Source organism: Oryctolagus cuniculus, chromosome 18, assembly GCF_964237555.1.
Source record: "Oryctolagus cuniculus chromosome 18, mOryCun1.1, whole genome shotgun sequence".
Classification (NCBI taxonomy): domain Eukaryota; kingdom Metazoa; phylum Chordata; class Mammalia; order Lagomorpha; family Leporidae; genus Oryctolagus; species Oryctolagus cuniculus.
Window position 1 is genome coordinate 57831787 of NC_091449.1, and position 16960 is coordinate 57848746.

At 45.1% G+C, this 16960-nt stretch overlaps 1 protein-coding gene across 4 annotated transcripts in view; it reads right to left on the reverse strand.

The window, feature by feature from the left end:
* Nucleotides 1-16960, reverse strand: part of CFDP1 (craniofacial development protein 1) — a 121794-nt gene that overhangs the window by 93004 nt on the left and 11830 nt on the right. For all 4 annotated transcript variants that reach the window (XR_011384094.1, XM_002711685.5, XM_017342366.3 and 1 more), the window contains exons 3-5: nucleotides 15701-15920; nucleotides 15298-15425; nucleotides 6922-7041 (exon numbers count right to left, since the gene is read on the reverse strand). Coding sequence is in view for 3 of the 4 variants with exons in the window: in XM_002711685.5 (XP_002711731.1) it covers nucleotides 6922-7041; nucleotides 15298-15425; nucleotides 15701-15920 (468 nt within the window). In the remaining variant the exon portion in view is untranslated. The remainder of the gene's footprint in view (nucleotides 1-6921; nucleotides 7042-15297; nucleotides 15426-15700; nucleotides 15921-16960) is intronic.

Below are 16960 nucleotides of genomic sequence, written 5' to 3' on the forward strand. Positions count from 1 at the left end.
ATTAGGAGTAAAGTTGAAGAGACTCTTGTCACAAAAAAAGACCAATCTGGGGAGGAGCTGTATGGCACAGTGGCTGAGAGCTAGCTTCAGTCTCAAATAGCTCTGCAAGGAATCCTGGCTCTACCAACTGTCGATGATGCAACCTCAATGAATTAGCAGTATCTCTTTAAGCCTCAAATACAATTTCTGTCAAATTGATCTGTCAAATGGGAAGAAAATTAGTTCCTACCCTTTAAAATGTTAAAGTGGGGAGCCAGCACTGTGGTGCAGCAGGTAAAGCTGCCGCCTGCAGTGCCAGCATCCCATACAGCTGCCGGTTTGAGTCCTGGCTGCTCTGCTTCTATCCAGCTCTCTGCTATGGCCTGGGAAAGCAGAGGAAGATGCCCGAGCCCTTGGGCCCTTGCACCTGCGTGGGAGACCTGGAAGAGGCTCCTGGCTCCTGGCTTTGGATCGGCCTAGCTTCAGCTATTAAGGCCATTTGGGAAATGAACCAGCGGATGGAAGATCTCTATCCCTCCCTCTCTCTGCCTTTCAAATAAATAAAATAAATAAATAAAATGTTAAAGTAGAATAAATAACACATAAAAAACTTGACATTATGCCTTAAATTTAGTTAAGTAGTCAACAAATAGGAACTATCTACTCTTTTAAAAAGGGTAACCAAATACTTAACTTAGAATCTGAGAAGAAAGTATATCTGAAAAAACAAATTCTTTCCAAAATGAAACTGATATGGTGATTGAAAGGAAACTTTACCACAGAATGGGAGAAGCACCTGCCTTCAAAAGCCAAGCAGACATCATAATGACGGACGGACGGACGGACGGACGGATGGAAGGAAGGACCAGGAAAGGGCAAACCCCTTCCACTCTGCCTGCCCCTCACCGCTGTAGAGGGAGAGCAGTGCTGGAACTTTTCATTTCTCAAGAAAAACCAGTGGGGCCGTCGCTGTGGCATAAGTGGGCAAAGCCTCCGCCTGCAGTGCCAGCATCCCATATGTTGGGCTGAAAGTACCAGGGGCTGCCACTGCAGCATTCCATACGGATCCAGCTGGATTCCCAGCTGCTCTATTTACGATCCAGCTCCCTGCTGATGTACCTGAGAAAGCAGTGAAAGATGGCCCAAGTGCTTGGGCCCCTGTACTCACACGGGAGACCTAGGAGAAGCGCCTGGCTCCTGGCTTTGGATTGGCTCAGCTCCGGCCCTTGCAGCCATTTGGGGAGTGAACCAATAGATGGAAGATCTTTCTCTGTCTATTCCTCTCTCTCTGTAATTTTGCCTTTCAAATAAATAAATCTTTAAAAAACAAACAAACAAACAAGAAGAAAGGGTTGAAGACTGACTAGCCAGATCCCAGCAAATAATGATAGAAGCTGGATGCAAGCAGCTAACAGTGTTCATAGTGAGGTTTGTGGGGGCAGGAAAGCAGTACATTATGAGCTCAGGATGAACCATGAGGATCCAGATACCTTAAGTTAAGTAAGCACTGGTTTTCCGCTAACAAATGGAGAGAGCATTTCTGGTAGTTTGATTCTTGCCTCTAATTAAAAGTGGGCTTACTCCATTCCCAAAGTATAAACTCTGGCTTTTTATAGTCTAAGCAGTGTGCTATTTTAAACATGTGGAGGAAATGCATTTTCAGTTACAAACATTTGCTCCTCTGAATCTGTTCTTGTTAGCAAAAGATGTGGGACAGGATGTTTTACTCTCTTCCTCTGGTTTTCCTGTATTGCTTAAATCTGTTTAGAGAAAAGGAAAATAAACAAATAAAGCATTTCTGCTAAACCATTTCTATAAACTGAAATTGCTTCCAAAATGAAAAGAAGTTCATGGAACCTATCCTACTGAATTAACTTCCTCTAATGTAGATCGCTCCTGCATATTCTTCCCTTGAAAAGACTTTGTGGGCCCTGCCCTTGGAGCCTGCAGCAGACCTGAAGGTTGGCATCCACTCAGCTACATTAGCTTGGTTCCTCTTGGCCCTCACTTCCTAAGCACAAGGAGGACTGTAAAAGCTTTCTGAGATCCGTTTCAGAAAAACGATCACACTGATCTTGAAGGTCATCCTGGGTGTGCTCAGAAACTCCAGGCATACTGTATCATAATTAAAGGCATCCCCATTTTTATATACAACTCCGAAGACTTAACTCAGGCACTCAGCCACTCTGCAATCTGTTATGTTCCAATATGGCTTTCAAAGAGAGTGATCCTGTCAAATTTCACTTTACCCCCTTCAGAAGGAAGTCAGCAGTTCATTAATCTACTCACAACATTTCAGTTGAGGAGCTCCTGGAAACAGGTCCTGGAGCCCTCCAGATTCCCTCTGCCTCAGGAGCTTTCCTGTATGCACAGCCCAGCAAAGACAGCCTCCGTAACCAAACTTTACTCAGACCCCTCGGAGCCCGCTTCTTGACTAAGCCCGGACCACTCCCTGTCCTTGCCGGGCCTGCATAGGCCAGGTTTTTGGGTTTTTTTTTTTTTTTTTTTTTTGACAGGCAGAGTTAGACAGTGAGAGAGAGAGAGAGACAGAGAGAAAGGTCTTCCTTCCATTGGTTCACCCCTCAAATGGCTGCTACGGCCGGTGCACCGCGCTGATCTGAAGCCAGGAGCCAGGTGCTTCCTCCTGGTCTGCCATGCAGGTGCAGGGCCCAAGCACTTGGGCCATCCTCCACTGCCTTCCCGGGCCACAGCAGAGAGCTGGACTGGAAGAGGAGCAACTGGGACAGAATCTGGTGCCCCAACTGGGACTACAACCTCGTGTGCCAGCACCGCAGGCGGAGGATTAGCCAAGTGAGCTGCAGCGCCGGCCTGCATAGGCTAGTTTTAACAAGAATCCTTCTGAGTCAGTTAAGAGAGAATCCCCTACCCTTGATGTCTGATGCCCTTAGCCTGCCTTCAGTAAGAATCTTGATAAGGTGATTTAGCAAGACTCTCCCCACCCTGACATCTCTTCTTAGTAATTTTCCATTCATGGATTCTCCCACCCCCCAATTTTTAAAACTTTTTTTTTTTAAGATTTATTTATTTACTTGAAAGTCAAAGTTACACAGAGAGAGAAGAAGAGGCAGAGAGAGAGGTTTTCCATTAGCTGGTTCACTTCCCAGCTGGCTGCAATGGCTGGAGCTGTACATATTTGAAGCCAGGAGCCAGGAGCTACTTCCGGGTCTCCAACATGGGTGCAGGGGCCCAAGGACTTGGGCTATCTTCTACTACTTTCTCTGGGTTGGAAGTGGAGCAGCCAGGACCCAAACTGGTGCCCATATGGGATGCCAGCACTGGAGGTGGCGGCTTTACCCTCCACACCACAGGGCCGGCCCTGGCTCCCTTACTGCTTACAAAGTCTCAGTGGGCAATGGAGTCACTGAGAAGAGACTGGAGGGGTGAAAGGGCGATCTGGGCAGCTCGTTCCCTTGGTGTCTCCCTAGGAAGTCGACTGATCACAGGAAGGTCTCAGCTCCTGTCCGGAGGCCCAGGCCACATCACCTTGCCTTCCACTGTCACCAGCAGTTCCCCTCTTGCCCTTCAGGCCATTATGACCAGCCTCCGGAGCGTCACCCTGTCCCCGAGGTTTTCTATCACTGTATGAAATAGTAAACTCTCCTCATGGGACCCCAATTTGAGGATGCCATGTTCCCTGCTGGGTTTCCCTGAAACAGACCCTGTCTTGTGCACTGCTTCTTCTAGGAGGCCGTCAGCTTTTTCTAGGGCAGGCAGGCACAGATATAGAAAGCACTGGAATTTCCCTGAGTGGCTTAGTCACTTAAACAAGCTGCCTTTCTAAGCTGCCACTGTTCTCTGCTCCAGTAAGTTCTATAATTCTAGTGACAGAGTATCTTCTGAAACATGTACTTCCCAACGAGAATCCTAAGAATCAGTGGGAATCATCTTAGGAAGAAATATCCAAGATAAAAGTCAAAACTGTGTTGACATAACAGTTGACATAACTGACAAAACAGTTGACATAGTTGAAATAACTATGCTAGAAACCCTAGGTCAAAGAACTTCACTGTCTTTCTTTCTATCTGGTATTTATGACTGGAGATTACTTCTACTGTAATGCTTTTAAAAAATACGAGGAACACTATTTAATAATACCAGATACAGAGGCGGGTGTTTGGCACAGTGGCTTAAGTTGGCACTTAGGACATAAGCATTCCACATCAGAGCATCTGATTCAAGTCCCAGCTACTCCACGACCAATCCTGCTGTCTGCTAACGTGCACCCTGGGAGGCAGCAGACAATGATTCAGTACTTGGGTTCCTGCCACCCGGGCGGGAGACCCAGATAATGCTCCTGACTCCTGACTTAGGCCTGGCCCAGTCCTGGCTATTGTGGCCATCTGGGGAGTGAACCAGCATATGGAAGATTTGTCTCTCCTAGCCTCTTTCTGTGACTGTACCTTTCCATTAATTAACTAAAAAAGCAGTAGGGGCTGGTGCTGTGGTGCAGCAGGTTGAAGTCCCAGCCTGCAGCACCAGCATCCCATAAGGGCGCCGGTTAAGAGTCCCAGCTGCTCCACTTCTGATCCAGCTCCCTGCTAATGCACCTGAAAAAGCAGTGGAGGATGGTCCAAGTCTTTGGGCCCCTGCACCCATGTGGGAGACTGAAAGAAGCTCCTGGTTTTGGATCAGCTCAGCTCTGGCCATTGCAGCCATTTAGGGAATGAACTCGTGGGTGAAAGACCTCTCTCTCTTCCTGTCTATATCTCCCTCTGTAACTCTGCCTTTCAAATAAATAAAATAAATCTTTCTAAAAAAAAGTACTACATACAAACACGGTAAGTCACAGAACAGCCCGTTCAAGGCTAATTACATTTGAATCCAGCACAGCGTATGTCAGATTCAATTTGTAGGGGCAGGTGTTGTAGCATAGGAGATTAAGCCACTGCGTGGAATGCCCACACCCTGAATTAAGAGTGCCTAAAATCAAGTCCTTTTTACACGTCTGGTCTACCTTCCTGCCAATGTGCACTCTGAGAGGCATTAGCTCTTGGGTCCCTGACACCCACACGGGAGACCCAAATGGAGTTCCTGGCTTTTGGATTCTGCCTGGCCCAGTCCCCGCTGTTGCAGGTATTTGGGGAGTGAACCACTAAATAGAGGATCTCTGCCTTTCAAATAAACAAACTTTAAAAAATTCAGTTTACACTACATTGTGAAATCAGTTCAATGAGTCACAACAATTTTTTTTTTTTAAATATTTATTTATTTGAAAGGCAGAGTTACAGGGAGAGACAGAGATCTTCCATCCACTGGTTCATGCCCCAAATGGCCACAAGGTCAGGAATGAGCCAGTACTTGGGCTAGCATCCATCACCTCACAAGGGCATTAGCAGAAAGCTGGACTGGAAGTGCAGAATAGCCAGTACTAAAACCAGTCACTCCGACATGGGACACAAGCCCGAGAAGCAGTTTAACCCACTGCACAATACCTGCCTCCTAAAATCAGACCTTGATGAAACCATATTTACCCTTACTACATGTGATATACTCTGATATTTTCCTTTAACTGATGACTATAAACTACAACTAGCAAAGTACAAGGCCAGACCTAGAGAATTCTGTTCACAGAACCACAAAGCTGTTCTTCCAGTCACCTTCCCCTGCTGTTATGTCATTCCCACTAGGGCAGCAAGCACACAAACCCTTTTCCTTCGGAGGCTGCTGTGTAACCACTACATGACTTCTTCCACCTGGCAGCTCCAGCGGGAGACGACTTGGCGCAGGAAGCATGTAGCAGATGCAGACACAGCCATGCACAGCTCTTCACATCCATGGCCATCACACAAGCTGAGGGCGGCACGTGAGCAAGCGCCTGCCACGCGCAGCCGGAGGACTGAGGACAGACATCGTGCGGAAGCAGCTATCAGGTGGAGACTGCACTTAGTCTCCTCGCCGGCCTCTGGCTGTGTTCTTCACAATCGTCCAGGTTCCTCGGCAGGACTGGGGGCCAGGCACCACCAGCAGTAACCTGACTGAGAATACACTCTTCACCTTTCTCCTGCCTTTCTTCATTCCATCTCCTGAACCAGGGCCTCCTGGAATCACCTCTCACCCAGACTCTAGCCCCAGTCTGCTTCAGGGTACATGCATCCTAACAGAGCACACCAGCATAACACAGTGCTGTTCAGAGCGACGGCTGCAAAGATGAGAAAGGCCTGGCCTAGAAAAGCTCACAATCTGGCAGGAAGATGTACATGGGAGGAGGGAAGGGAAAGGTGACAATCTCTGACCGAATGGCCGGTAAAGCCAATTCAGGAGTCTTGCCCGGCTCAAACAGCAGGGCTCCAGACACAGAAATGCCAGAGTCAGCTGGTGGTGAGGGCACCCAGGGACTACGGACTGTGTTCACCTCCCTGTGGGTCATGGCCTCAGGCTCTCTCCTTTACTGTGATGCTTTACTTTTCTTACATGTAGGTTAAAAGAGTGTTTTTCTTTGAAAAAGGAAGAAATCCAGTTTTCAGCTAAAAATAACTCAAGTAACAAAGAAAATATGGAAGGATAAAAATTACTAAGTTCCTGACCACATGTTAAAAGAACCATGTATAAATCACCTTTGACCTTTTGTGTTCCTTTGAGGTCAGGGGGATGGAAGTTGAGTACTCAACCCAAATTCTTATTAAAACTTCTGATGAACTGCTATTTTCATCAAAAATTATTATTCTGAAACGCAGAATTTCCATGTTCAGCTCTGTGGTCCATGCTACAAATCAGGACTTCTTTCTGGCTGGAATCAAATGAGAAACAATAGCTAATTTCCCTTTGCATCTTCAATTTGCTAAATATTTCACCAAAGGCAGAGCTGCAGCACAATTCCATCGCTCAGGAAAGGATCCACAAGGGCGGCGGACAGGGCAGTCCTGCCACCGAGACACTTCTGCCCTACACCGAGAACACCTGGAACTGAGACACAGCACTCACCCAGATCCCGCAGCGAGTGACAGCGCAGCTGACGGGGCATTAGCCTGGGGCTTTTCTTTCTCGTTTAGCTTCAAGAAGGACTTGGCTTCTTTAGATGTAGCATCCACTTCCTTAGTCACCCTGTGGCAACAAACGAGGCATTAAGTTTGCAAAATGAATACAGAGAGAAACAAAATCTAAGGAAAGAGAATAAATGACAATAAGGAAAATATATACCAAGCTTTTAATAAATTCCGGCTGCTGAGCTTTCTCGAGACAGTTTACTACAACAATCCAAGACAAATGCATGTTCCTGACTAAATTAACAAACCACAATGTTGTTTCTCCCTCCCTAAAACCTCCTGCTAGCATCTGTCAGCATGAAGCACACTGCACCTCAGCTAGTCCTCAGGCCTCAAGTCAGTGAAGGCTGAGATGGGGAAATCGCATTATTTCAAGGAGAGCAACACAAAAACAACTGGAAATGCTCTTCAGAAGGCTCTTGTTCTACAATCCAAAAAAAAAAAAAAAAAAAAAAACCCTCTGAAGATCGAAATAAATTTTCTTAAAACTAACTAACTGGCACTGGTTTCTGATTGTTAGAAATCAACACAACTGGGGCCAGCACTGTGGTACAGCGGTAAGGCCGCCACTGGCAGTGCCAGCATCCCACATCCAATCCAGCTCTCTGCTATGGCCTGGGAAAGCAGTAAACGATGGCCCAAGTCCTTGGGCCCCTGCACCCACATGGGAGACCTGGAGGAAGCTCCTGGCTCTTGGCTTCGGATTGGCACAGCTCCGGCTGTTGCAGTCATCTGGGGAGTGAACCAGTGGATGGAAGACTCTCTCTCTCTCTCTCTCTCTGCCTCAGCATCTGTTTTAACTCTGCCTTTCAAATAAATAAATAAATCTGGAAGAGAAAGGGAAAAGAGAAAAGGGAAGGAAGGAAGAAAGGAAGAAATCAACACAACTAAGGCAGAGTTGCAAAGACAGGGCAAGACACAGAGAGATCTTCCATCTGCTGCTTCATGCCCCAAATGGATGCAATGATCAAGGCTGGGCCAAGCTGAAGCCAGGAGCCAGGAACTTAAGATGTCCACATGGGCTGTTTTCCCAGGGACATTAACAAGGAACTGGATCAGAAGTGGAGCAGCTGGGACCTGAACCTGTGCCAGTATGGGATGCAGCACTGCAGGCAGGGGCTTAACCTGCTGTGCCACAGTGCTACTCTCACTCTTTTATTTTTTAAAGAAGGTATGATTTAAAATCTCTTTGTTACAAAGGAAGATTTATTTATTTATTTATTTGAAAGGCAGAGTTACAAAGAAAGAGAGACAGACAGAGACAGGGAGATATATTTCACCTGCTGGTTCACTCCCCAAATGGTCTCAATGGCCAGGACGAAACCAGGAGCCAGAGCTTCATCCAGGTTTCCCATGTGGGTGGTAAGGACTTGGGCCGTCCTCCGCTGCTTTCCCAGAACACTAGCAGGAAGCTGGGTCAGAAGTAAAGCAGCCTGGACTTGAACCAGGGCCCATACAGGATGCTGGCACTGCAGGCAGCAGCTTAACCCACTGCACCACAGTGCTGGTCCCAGGAATCTCTCTCTCTCTCTCTTTTTTTTTTTTTTTTTTTTTTTTGACAGAGTTAGAGAGAGAGAGAAAGGTCTTCCTTCCATTGGTTCACCCCGCAATGGCCGTTGCAGCCAGAACACCGCGCTGATCCAAAGACAGGAGCCAGGTGCTTCCTCCTGGTCTCCCATGCGGGTGCAGGGCCCAAGCACTCGGGCCATCCTCCACTGCACTCCCGGGCCACAGCAGAGAGCTGGACTGGAAGAGGAGCAACGAGGACAGAACTGGCGCCCCAACCGGGACTAGAACCCAGGGTGCCAGCGCTGCAGGCGGAGGATTAGCCTAGTGAGCCACAGCGCCAGCCAGGAATCTCTCTTAATTTCAGTCTAACTCACATTTCTCTTATGAACTTTGGTAATTGATGTAAAGTAGTATTAGCGTATTACCCTTCATTGACAGTATGCCTAGAGGAACTTCCTTTAAACAAGCAGTAAGAGACTCAGCTATCGAAAAATCCTCGAGCAGAACAGCTGTATTACAGACCACCTCTAATACACGAGCAGGAACCCTGATGGGAAAAGACCTATTATTAGTAATAGTTAATTCAAGTATTCTCAGTGGAAATTCTATTTTAACTTCATTTTCACTTACTCAGAACTTCATGAAAGTCTTTATTTGGACAGAAACTTTCTATGACTAGTCTCTCCCAAAAGGTGAATCATTTAGGAAAATCTGAGCTAAGTGGCTCAGCTGGTTATGTGATAGGAAGGATAAAAATTACTATTTGTTGGCCGGCGCCACGGCTCACTAGGCTAATCCTCCGCCTTGCAGCGCCGGCACACCGGGTTCTAGTCCTGGTCAGGGTGCCAGATTCTGTCCCGGTTGCCCCTCTTCCAGGCCAGCTCTCTGCTGTGGCCAGGGAATGCAGTGGAGGATGGCCCAAGTGCTTGGGCCCTGCACCCCATGGGAGACCAGGAGAAGCACCTGGCTCCTGCCATCGGATCAGCGCGGTGCACCGGCCCCAGCGCACCAGCCGCGGCAGCCACTGGAGGGTGAACCAATGGCAAAGGAAGACCTTTCTCTCTGTCTCTCTCTCTCATTGTCCACTCTGCCTGTCAAAAAAAAAAAAAAAAAAAAAATTACTATTTGTCCCTCATTCCCCAAAGTTAATAAGATATACATTTTTTCAAGTGTGCCTGTGTGCTGGGGGGAGGAGACAAAACAAACCAGCAAAAATCTAGAATTGAACAAGTGAAATATAGTTAGAAAAACAGAAAGACTAGCTATGTACTATCACTACCTTATGCTATACTTCAATTCTTGCCAGTCATGACTAACTCCCACATTGCTTAAAGATGAAGTAATGTGCTGAATTTGATACAAAGGCAAAACGATGACATCAAGAGTACGAAAAAAATCCATACACTTAAAATTTGTTATCTGGCTGCCAAGTGCAATTAAAATCTACCAAGGTCCCTCCAGAGGGTTCCTTATAACACCTAAATTGAAATGTAAATAATTTAGGTTACAGAAAAATTCTTGCCCCTAGGCAAACTACTAACAGGGTTTTGTTTTCTTGAGGGGGCCAGAGTTAGAACTTTTTCATGTCATGTTACACATTTCTGTAACATACAATCTTTTAAAGTAATGAACATGAATTACTTTTGAAATATGAAATATGTCCGTGAGAACATGTAATTTAAGGGGAAAACCGCTTCTACACCCTTTCTTCCTCTTTACAGAGAAGTGGTGCTGCCCTCTTCTGTCAACTGATGGAAAGAGCTGACTCCTTGAACACCCAATCCAGTATTTGAAATCACCGTTGATTTACTTTCAAAAGTGAAGAAATTTATGGCAGATAACTATAATAATATCCACAAACCAGCCCATAAAATTTAATTAAATAAGAAATTTAGTAATTTCTCATAGCACCAGTATTCACTGGATTTCTGTACAGTCTACACAGGCCATAGGTAAAGTTATAAATCAATCGTCCTTAGATGCTTTACACAACACACAGTAAATAACCCAAGCTAAGAAAGACTTAACTTGGGGGCCGGCACTGTGGCATAGTGAGTAAACCCACCATCTGCAGTGCCAGCATCCCATATGGGCACCAGTTCAAGAACCGGCTGCTCCACTTCCGATCCAGCTCGCTGCTACGGCCTGGGAAACAATACAAGATAGCTCAAGTCCTTGGGTCCCAGCACCTGTATCGGAGACCTGGAAGAAGCTCCTGGCTCCTGGCTTTGGATCAGCGCAGCTCCGGCCATTGCAACCATCTGGGGAGTGAACCAGCAGATGGAAGACCTCTCTCTCTGTCTCTACCTCTCTGTGTACTCTGTCTTTCAAATAAATAAAATAAGTCTTTAAAAAAAGAAAAGAAAGTTGTTATTTGCTCTTTTTATTCCTAATTTACTGCTGGTAACAGAAAGCTTCACTGGATGTTTCTGTAAGGAAAGCACACACCTTTTCTGAAGGCAGCAGGAGCAGTAACACACAGGACAGCAAAAGTGACTCCAAACCCTGAAGACCAACTAACATACTAGTTTTACTCTATGACCCTTTAGATTTTCAGGTTTTTAGTTTGTTTGTTTAAGATGTACTTATTGGGGCCAGCGCTGTGGCGTAGTGGGTTAATGCCCTGGCCTGAAGCGCCTAGTCCCAGCTGCTCCTCTTCTGATCCAGCTCTCTGCTGTGGCCTGGGAAAGCAGAAGAAGATGGCCCAGGTCCTTGGGCCCCTGCACCCACGTGGGAGACCCAGAAGAAGCTCCTGGCTCCTGGCTTTGGATCGGCACACCTCCGGCCGTTGCTGCCATCTGGGGGAGTGAACCATCGGATGGAAGATCTCTCTCTCTCTACCTCTCCAATCTCTGTGTAACTCTTTCAAATAAATAAATCTCTAAAAAAAAAAAAAAAAAAAAAAAAAAAAGATTTACTTATTTACTTGTAAGGCAGAGTTACAGAGAGGCAGAGAGAGAGAGACTCTTGCACCAGATGGTTCACTCCCCAGAGGGCTGCGAAGCCAGGAGCCGGGACAGTCTGAAGCAGGAGCTTTTTCTGTGTCTTCCACCTGGATGCACTTCCTCCGCTGCTTTCTCAGGCACGTTCGCAGCGAGTGGACAGGAAGTAGAACATCTAGGACTGAGACAGGTGCCCATATGGGATGTCAGCACCACAGGAGGCGCCTTTACCTACTATAGCACACTGCCAGTCCCCAGTTTGGTTTTTGATCATGCACGAGTTTTTTGCAGATGTTTTAGCTAATGAAGCAATGAATCCATCGAAACTTCAGCAACATTTACACACAAAAAACAAGTAAGCTCAAAACCAAAGAATTCTTTAAAAGAATAAAAATCAATGTTAGAAGTATGAAGAATAGTTTCTACAAACTAACATATTTCATAAGTGTTTTAAAGTGTATTTTCTATCAACATAATACCCATGCACAGGAAATTCATGCAATAAGATTTTCCTTTCTCCTATTAAAATGTAAATTTAATCATTACTTGAGGGGATGAATTATTGGAACTGGCTAATCATGAAGTATTACAGATAAACTCTGAAAATACAGAATGACTAGCTTCACAATGAATAAAAGTAAAAATGCAAATCATAAATCTAGCGAAGTTGCTTTAGAATTCATTTTTTGTTGCTATGAAAAATCTTCCTCTGAGATGGGCTTCTTTATATGCGTTATTTTTTTTGAAAAAAAAGGAAACAAACACAGGAACTGGCGTTGTGGTGATGCCAGCGCCTCACATGGGCGCTGGTTTGTGTCCCGGCCACACCATTTCTGGTCCAGCTCCCTGTTAATGGCCTGGGAAAAGCAGCATAAGATGGCTCAAGTGTTTAGGTCCCTGCCGCGCAAATGGGAGACACAGATGAAGCTCCTGGCTTCAACTGGACCCAGCCATGGCCATCACAGCATCTGGGCAGTGAATCAGTGGATGGAAGATTTCTGTCTCTGTCTTTAACTCTTTAAAAAAAATCTTAAAAAGGGCAGGGGGGGACGGCACTGTGGCGTAGCGGGTAAAGCTGCCACCTGCAGTGCCAGCATGCCATATGGGCGCTGGTTCAAGCCCGGCTGCTCCACTTCCAATCTCACTCTCTGCTGTGGCTAATTGGGGAATGAACCCAGGGATGGAAGACCTCTCTCTCTCTCTCTGCCTCTCCTTCTCTGAGTAACTCTTTCAAATAAAGAAATAAATAAATCTTTAAAAGAAAACAGTAATAATTTATGTATACATTATCCCCAGTAGTGGTCTAGTCAATCTAAGATTAAATTAACAAAAAAGAAATAAGCTGTTATCACAAAAACACCTAAATATTTATGTAGTTTATTCAAAGTGTATATTTGATTGTTTAAAACTGAGAAATAGCATTTTACTCTTAGCTATTTGTTTCAAAAACAGCATAAAAAGAAATAACAGTGATTCCTGTATAAATCATCTATACTCGGGGCCAGCACTGTAGCGCAGCAGGTTAACACCCTGGCCTGAAACGCCGACACCCCATATGGATGCCGGTTCGAGACCTGGCTGCTCCTCTTCCGATTCAGCTCTCTACTATGGCCTGGGAAAGCAGTAGAAGATAGCCCAAGCCCGTAGGGCCCTGAGCCCACGTGGGAGAACTGGAGGAAGCTCCTGGCTCCTGGCTTCAGATCGACGCAGCTCCAGCTGTTGCGGACAATTGGGGAGTGAACCAGTGGATGGAAGATCTCTCTCTCTCTCTTGCTCTCTCTCTCAAATAAATAAATAAATAAATATTTAATAATAAATAAATAAATCATTATACTCACACTTTTAATCAACAGCCTGTAATTTGGTTCAACTATATTGGAATATAATTTTATGCCTGTTGAATATTATTAAAAATTTGGGCTTGCGTTTTATGTTTTTTCTTTTTGAAGATTTTATTTATTTGAAAGGCACAGATAGAGAGAAGGCAAGACTAAGACAGCGAGAGATCTCCCATCCATTGGTTCATTTCCAAGTGGACTTAACAATGGGTTAGGCTAGGTAGAAGCCAGGAACAGAAATTCCATGTGGGTCTAGTACTTGAGGTATCTCTTGGTGCTTTCCCAGGCACACTAGCAGGGAGCTGTACTGGAAGTGGAGCAGCTGGGACTCAAATTTGTATGTGATGCCAGTGCTGCACCAGAACACGAGCCCCCATTTATTTTCCATTGATTCTTTTTATTTTACAAAAGTCCTTGTCTGCAATGACAAGTGTTAAATCACAGACAGCAGTCTGGTCTAACATTAAATACACTGGTGTAATAGTTATATCCTTGTTTTTAGGATACATGTGCCAAAGCATTTAACAATGTAGTGTGACAATGTCTGTAAGTAATTCTCAAATGGCTCAGCCAAAACAAAACAAAATATAGATACACATCGTGAAAGGGGCAAATGTTACGTGGAGTTTCTAATCTGAATTACAAATGGGAATCTGTTGTAATACTATTCTTTTTTTTTCTTTCTTTTTTTTCTTTTTGACAGGCAGAGTGGACAGTGAGAGAGAGAGACAGAGAGAAAGGTCTTCCTTTGCCGTTGGTTCACCCTCCAATGGCCGCCGCGGCCGGCGCATCGCGCTGATCCGAAGCCAGGAGCCAGGTACTTCTCCTGGTCTCCCATGGGGTGCAGGGCCCAAGCACTTGGGCCATCCTCCACTGCACTCCCTGGCCACAGCAGAGAGCTGTCCTGGAAGAGGGGCAACCGGGACAGAATCCGGCGCCCCAACCGGGACTAGAACCCAGTAGTGCCGGCACTGCAAGGTGGAGGATTAGCCTAGTGAGCCACAGCACTGGCTAGTTCTAATACTATTCTTACCAGGCCAGCGTTGTGGTCTAACATGTTAAGTCTGCCTGCGATGCAAACTTCCCACGCAGGAGCTGACTGGAGTCCTAGCTGCTCCACTGCTAACCCATCTCCCTGCTAATGATCCGAGAAAGCACTGGAGGATAACCCACGTCCTTGAGCACCTGCACCAATGCGGCAGACCTGGATAAGCCCCTGGTTCCTGCTTTGGCCTGGCCTGGCCCTGCCCTGCCTGTTGAGGTCATCTGGGGAGTCAACCAGCAGATAGAAGATTCTCTAGCTCCCAACCTCTCTATGTAACTCTGCCTTTCAAAAATAAAAAACTTTTAAAAAATTATTAAAAATACTGTTCTTGAAACAGTATGTCGGCGCCACCCAACAGATCTCATTTCTAAACGCACCACTTTTGAGGCAGGCCTTGTGGCGCAGGAGGTTAAACCAACACATGTGAGGTTAGCAACCTACATGGGAGCACCGGTTCAAGTACCGGCTGCTTCACTTCCTTGTCTTCTTTTTTTTTTTTTTTAAAGATTTATTTATTAATTTGAAAGGCAGAGTTACAAAGAGGCAGAGAAAGAAAAAGAGAGAAATCTATTTTCCATCTTCTGGTTTACTCTCCAAATGGCTGCAATGGCCAGAGGTGGACTGATCCGAAGCCAGGAGCCAGGAGCTTCTTCCGGGTCTCCCAGGAGGGTGTAGGGGCCCAAAGACTTGAACCATTTTCTACTGCATTCCCAGGCTGCTCCATTTCTGATCCAGCTCCCTGCTAATGCACCTGGGAAAGCAGAAGATGGCCCAAGTACTTGGGCCCCTGTCATCCACCTGGGAGACCCAAATGGGTTTCTGGGCTCCTGGTTTCGGCCTGGCCTAGATCTGGTTACTATGGCCATTTGGGAAAGAACCAGTGGACAGAAAATCTCTCTTTGCCACTCCCTCATTCTACCTGTCAAATAATAAAATAAATCTAAAAGCAGCAGTTTCAAAGTTTGTGGCAGTCTTCTTACCTCACTTCTTCACCAGCAAAATCAAACACCTTGGTGATTTTAACCTTTTCCGTTTCTTTAGGTTTCTCAAGCTCTTCTGTTTTCACCAACAATTTACTTGAACTCATCTCTTCAGTCTCCTCTCCTTTCTATAAGAAAAGCAAGAAATGTCATCAGTTTCATCAAATGATAAAATGCAAATGAACCATATAAGTATGTTGCTCATGGCTGTTCTTAAATGTTTCCCCTTTAACCAGCTGAAGACTTACTGGAAATGTATTTCATCAGAAAGGTGTAGCTTCCTAGACAGAGAATTACTTGGCATCTAGTCCGCTTTCTGCAATAAGCTTCAGATCTGTTTGCAATAATGAAACAACATAGGGTGTTTCTAGAAGGGCATGCATCCCATTAACCTCTCACCTACCTGCACTTGCGTACTTGGGGGGGCTTTTGGTTTGGGCCCCACGTCACTGAGGAAGCTGGCCCAGAGTTCATCCTCCTTCTTTTTCCTTGCAGCCTCTGACCCAGTGCCTTTCTCCTGCTCAGCTGCTTCATCCTCCTCCTCACTGCTACTTCCTCCAGATTCTGCTTTGGCATCCTCCTCTTCCTCTTCTTCTAACAAGAGACCACCTTGCTTTCTCTTCCTAATAACCATCAGTTACAAAGATAAGGAAAGACAAGACAAGGCAAAAGGATTTCAGTTACCCTTTCCTTAATTCCACATACAATGTTGCAAATCTGAGCAAATTCTGAAGTCTGGGACTACTGTAAACACAGTGCCAGGAGCAGGGGAGGGAAACCGAGATTTTTATAAAATAACTGAGAACTGGGCTCTTACTGTGAACATTTTCCCCGATCACTTAGAATCCAAATAGTGCTCTAATCCCAAGTTGGACCAGTTATTTTCACAAAGACAACATTCAAAATCACTTGGCAGAATGTATCTGTCTAGACAGAGTGTTCTAAGGACATAATTTTTTTCCTTTTTAACACTACTCCATTTGGAGAACAAATTCTATCAAGAAGAGCCTCAAATTTATTCATTCTATTTCTTCTAAGAATTTTTGGGGTGGGAGAAGCTCAATATTTCTTCCAACTTTCTAAAGAAACGAAAGCTGGAATACAAAAAAAAAAAAAAAAAAAAACTTAAAAAAATCAGACCCAAGACTTACAAAAGTGAATTGCTTTTCATACTGTTTTGATTTTAGGTGTATCATTTAATACCTAAATGCTTTTTTTCCCTTTCATGAACAATAATTTGCTTTTTGCTTCAATGCCCAGAAAGACAGAAACACCAAAGTGAAGTACAAGATTTTTATGGAAAATGCCCTAACCTGAGTTATACAACCTGTCAGAATTCTCTTCACTTTTGGTGGGACATAATTCAGTACCAAGTCTGTGGAACATAATTTGTTAAAATCATAATTCAGTACCAAGTCTGTGGAAGGTAATTTGTTAAAATCTACTAGAAAACAAAAAAACAAAAATTAACTGTATATAACTTTAGAATTAACAATTCTAAATCTACAAATATGACCTGAAGACCTATTTGTACATGCACACAAAGACACATATGGAGAATGTTCACCACAGTGTTGTTCGTGGTGGTCAAGACTAGGTGCAACCTAAATGTTACGCAGTGCTTCAAAAGAATGAGGTATACAAAAATGGACTGCCTTGGTAC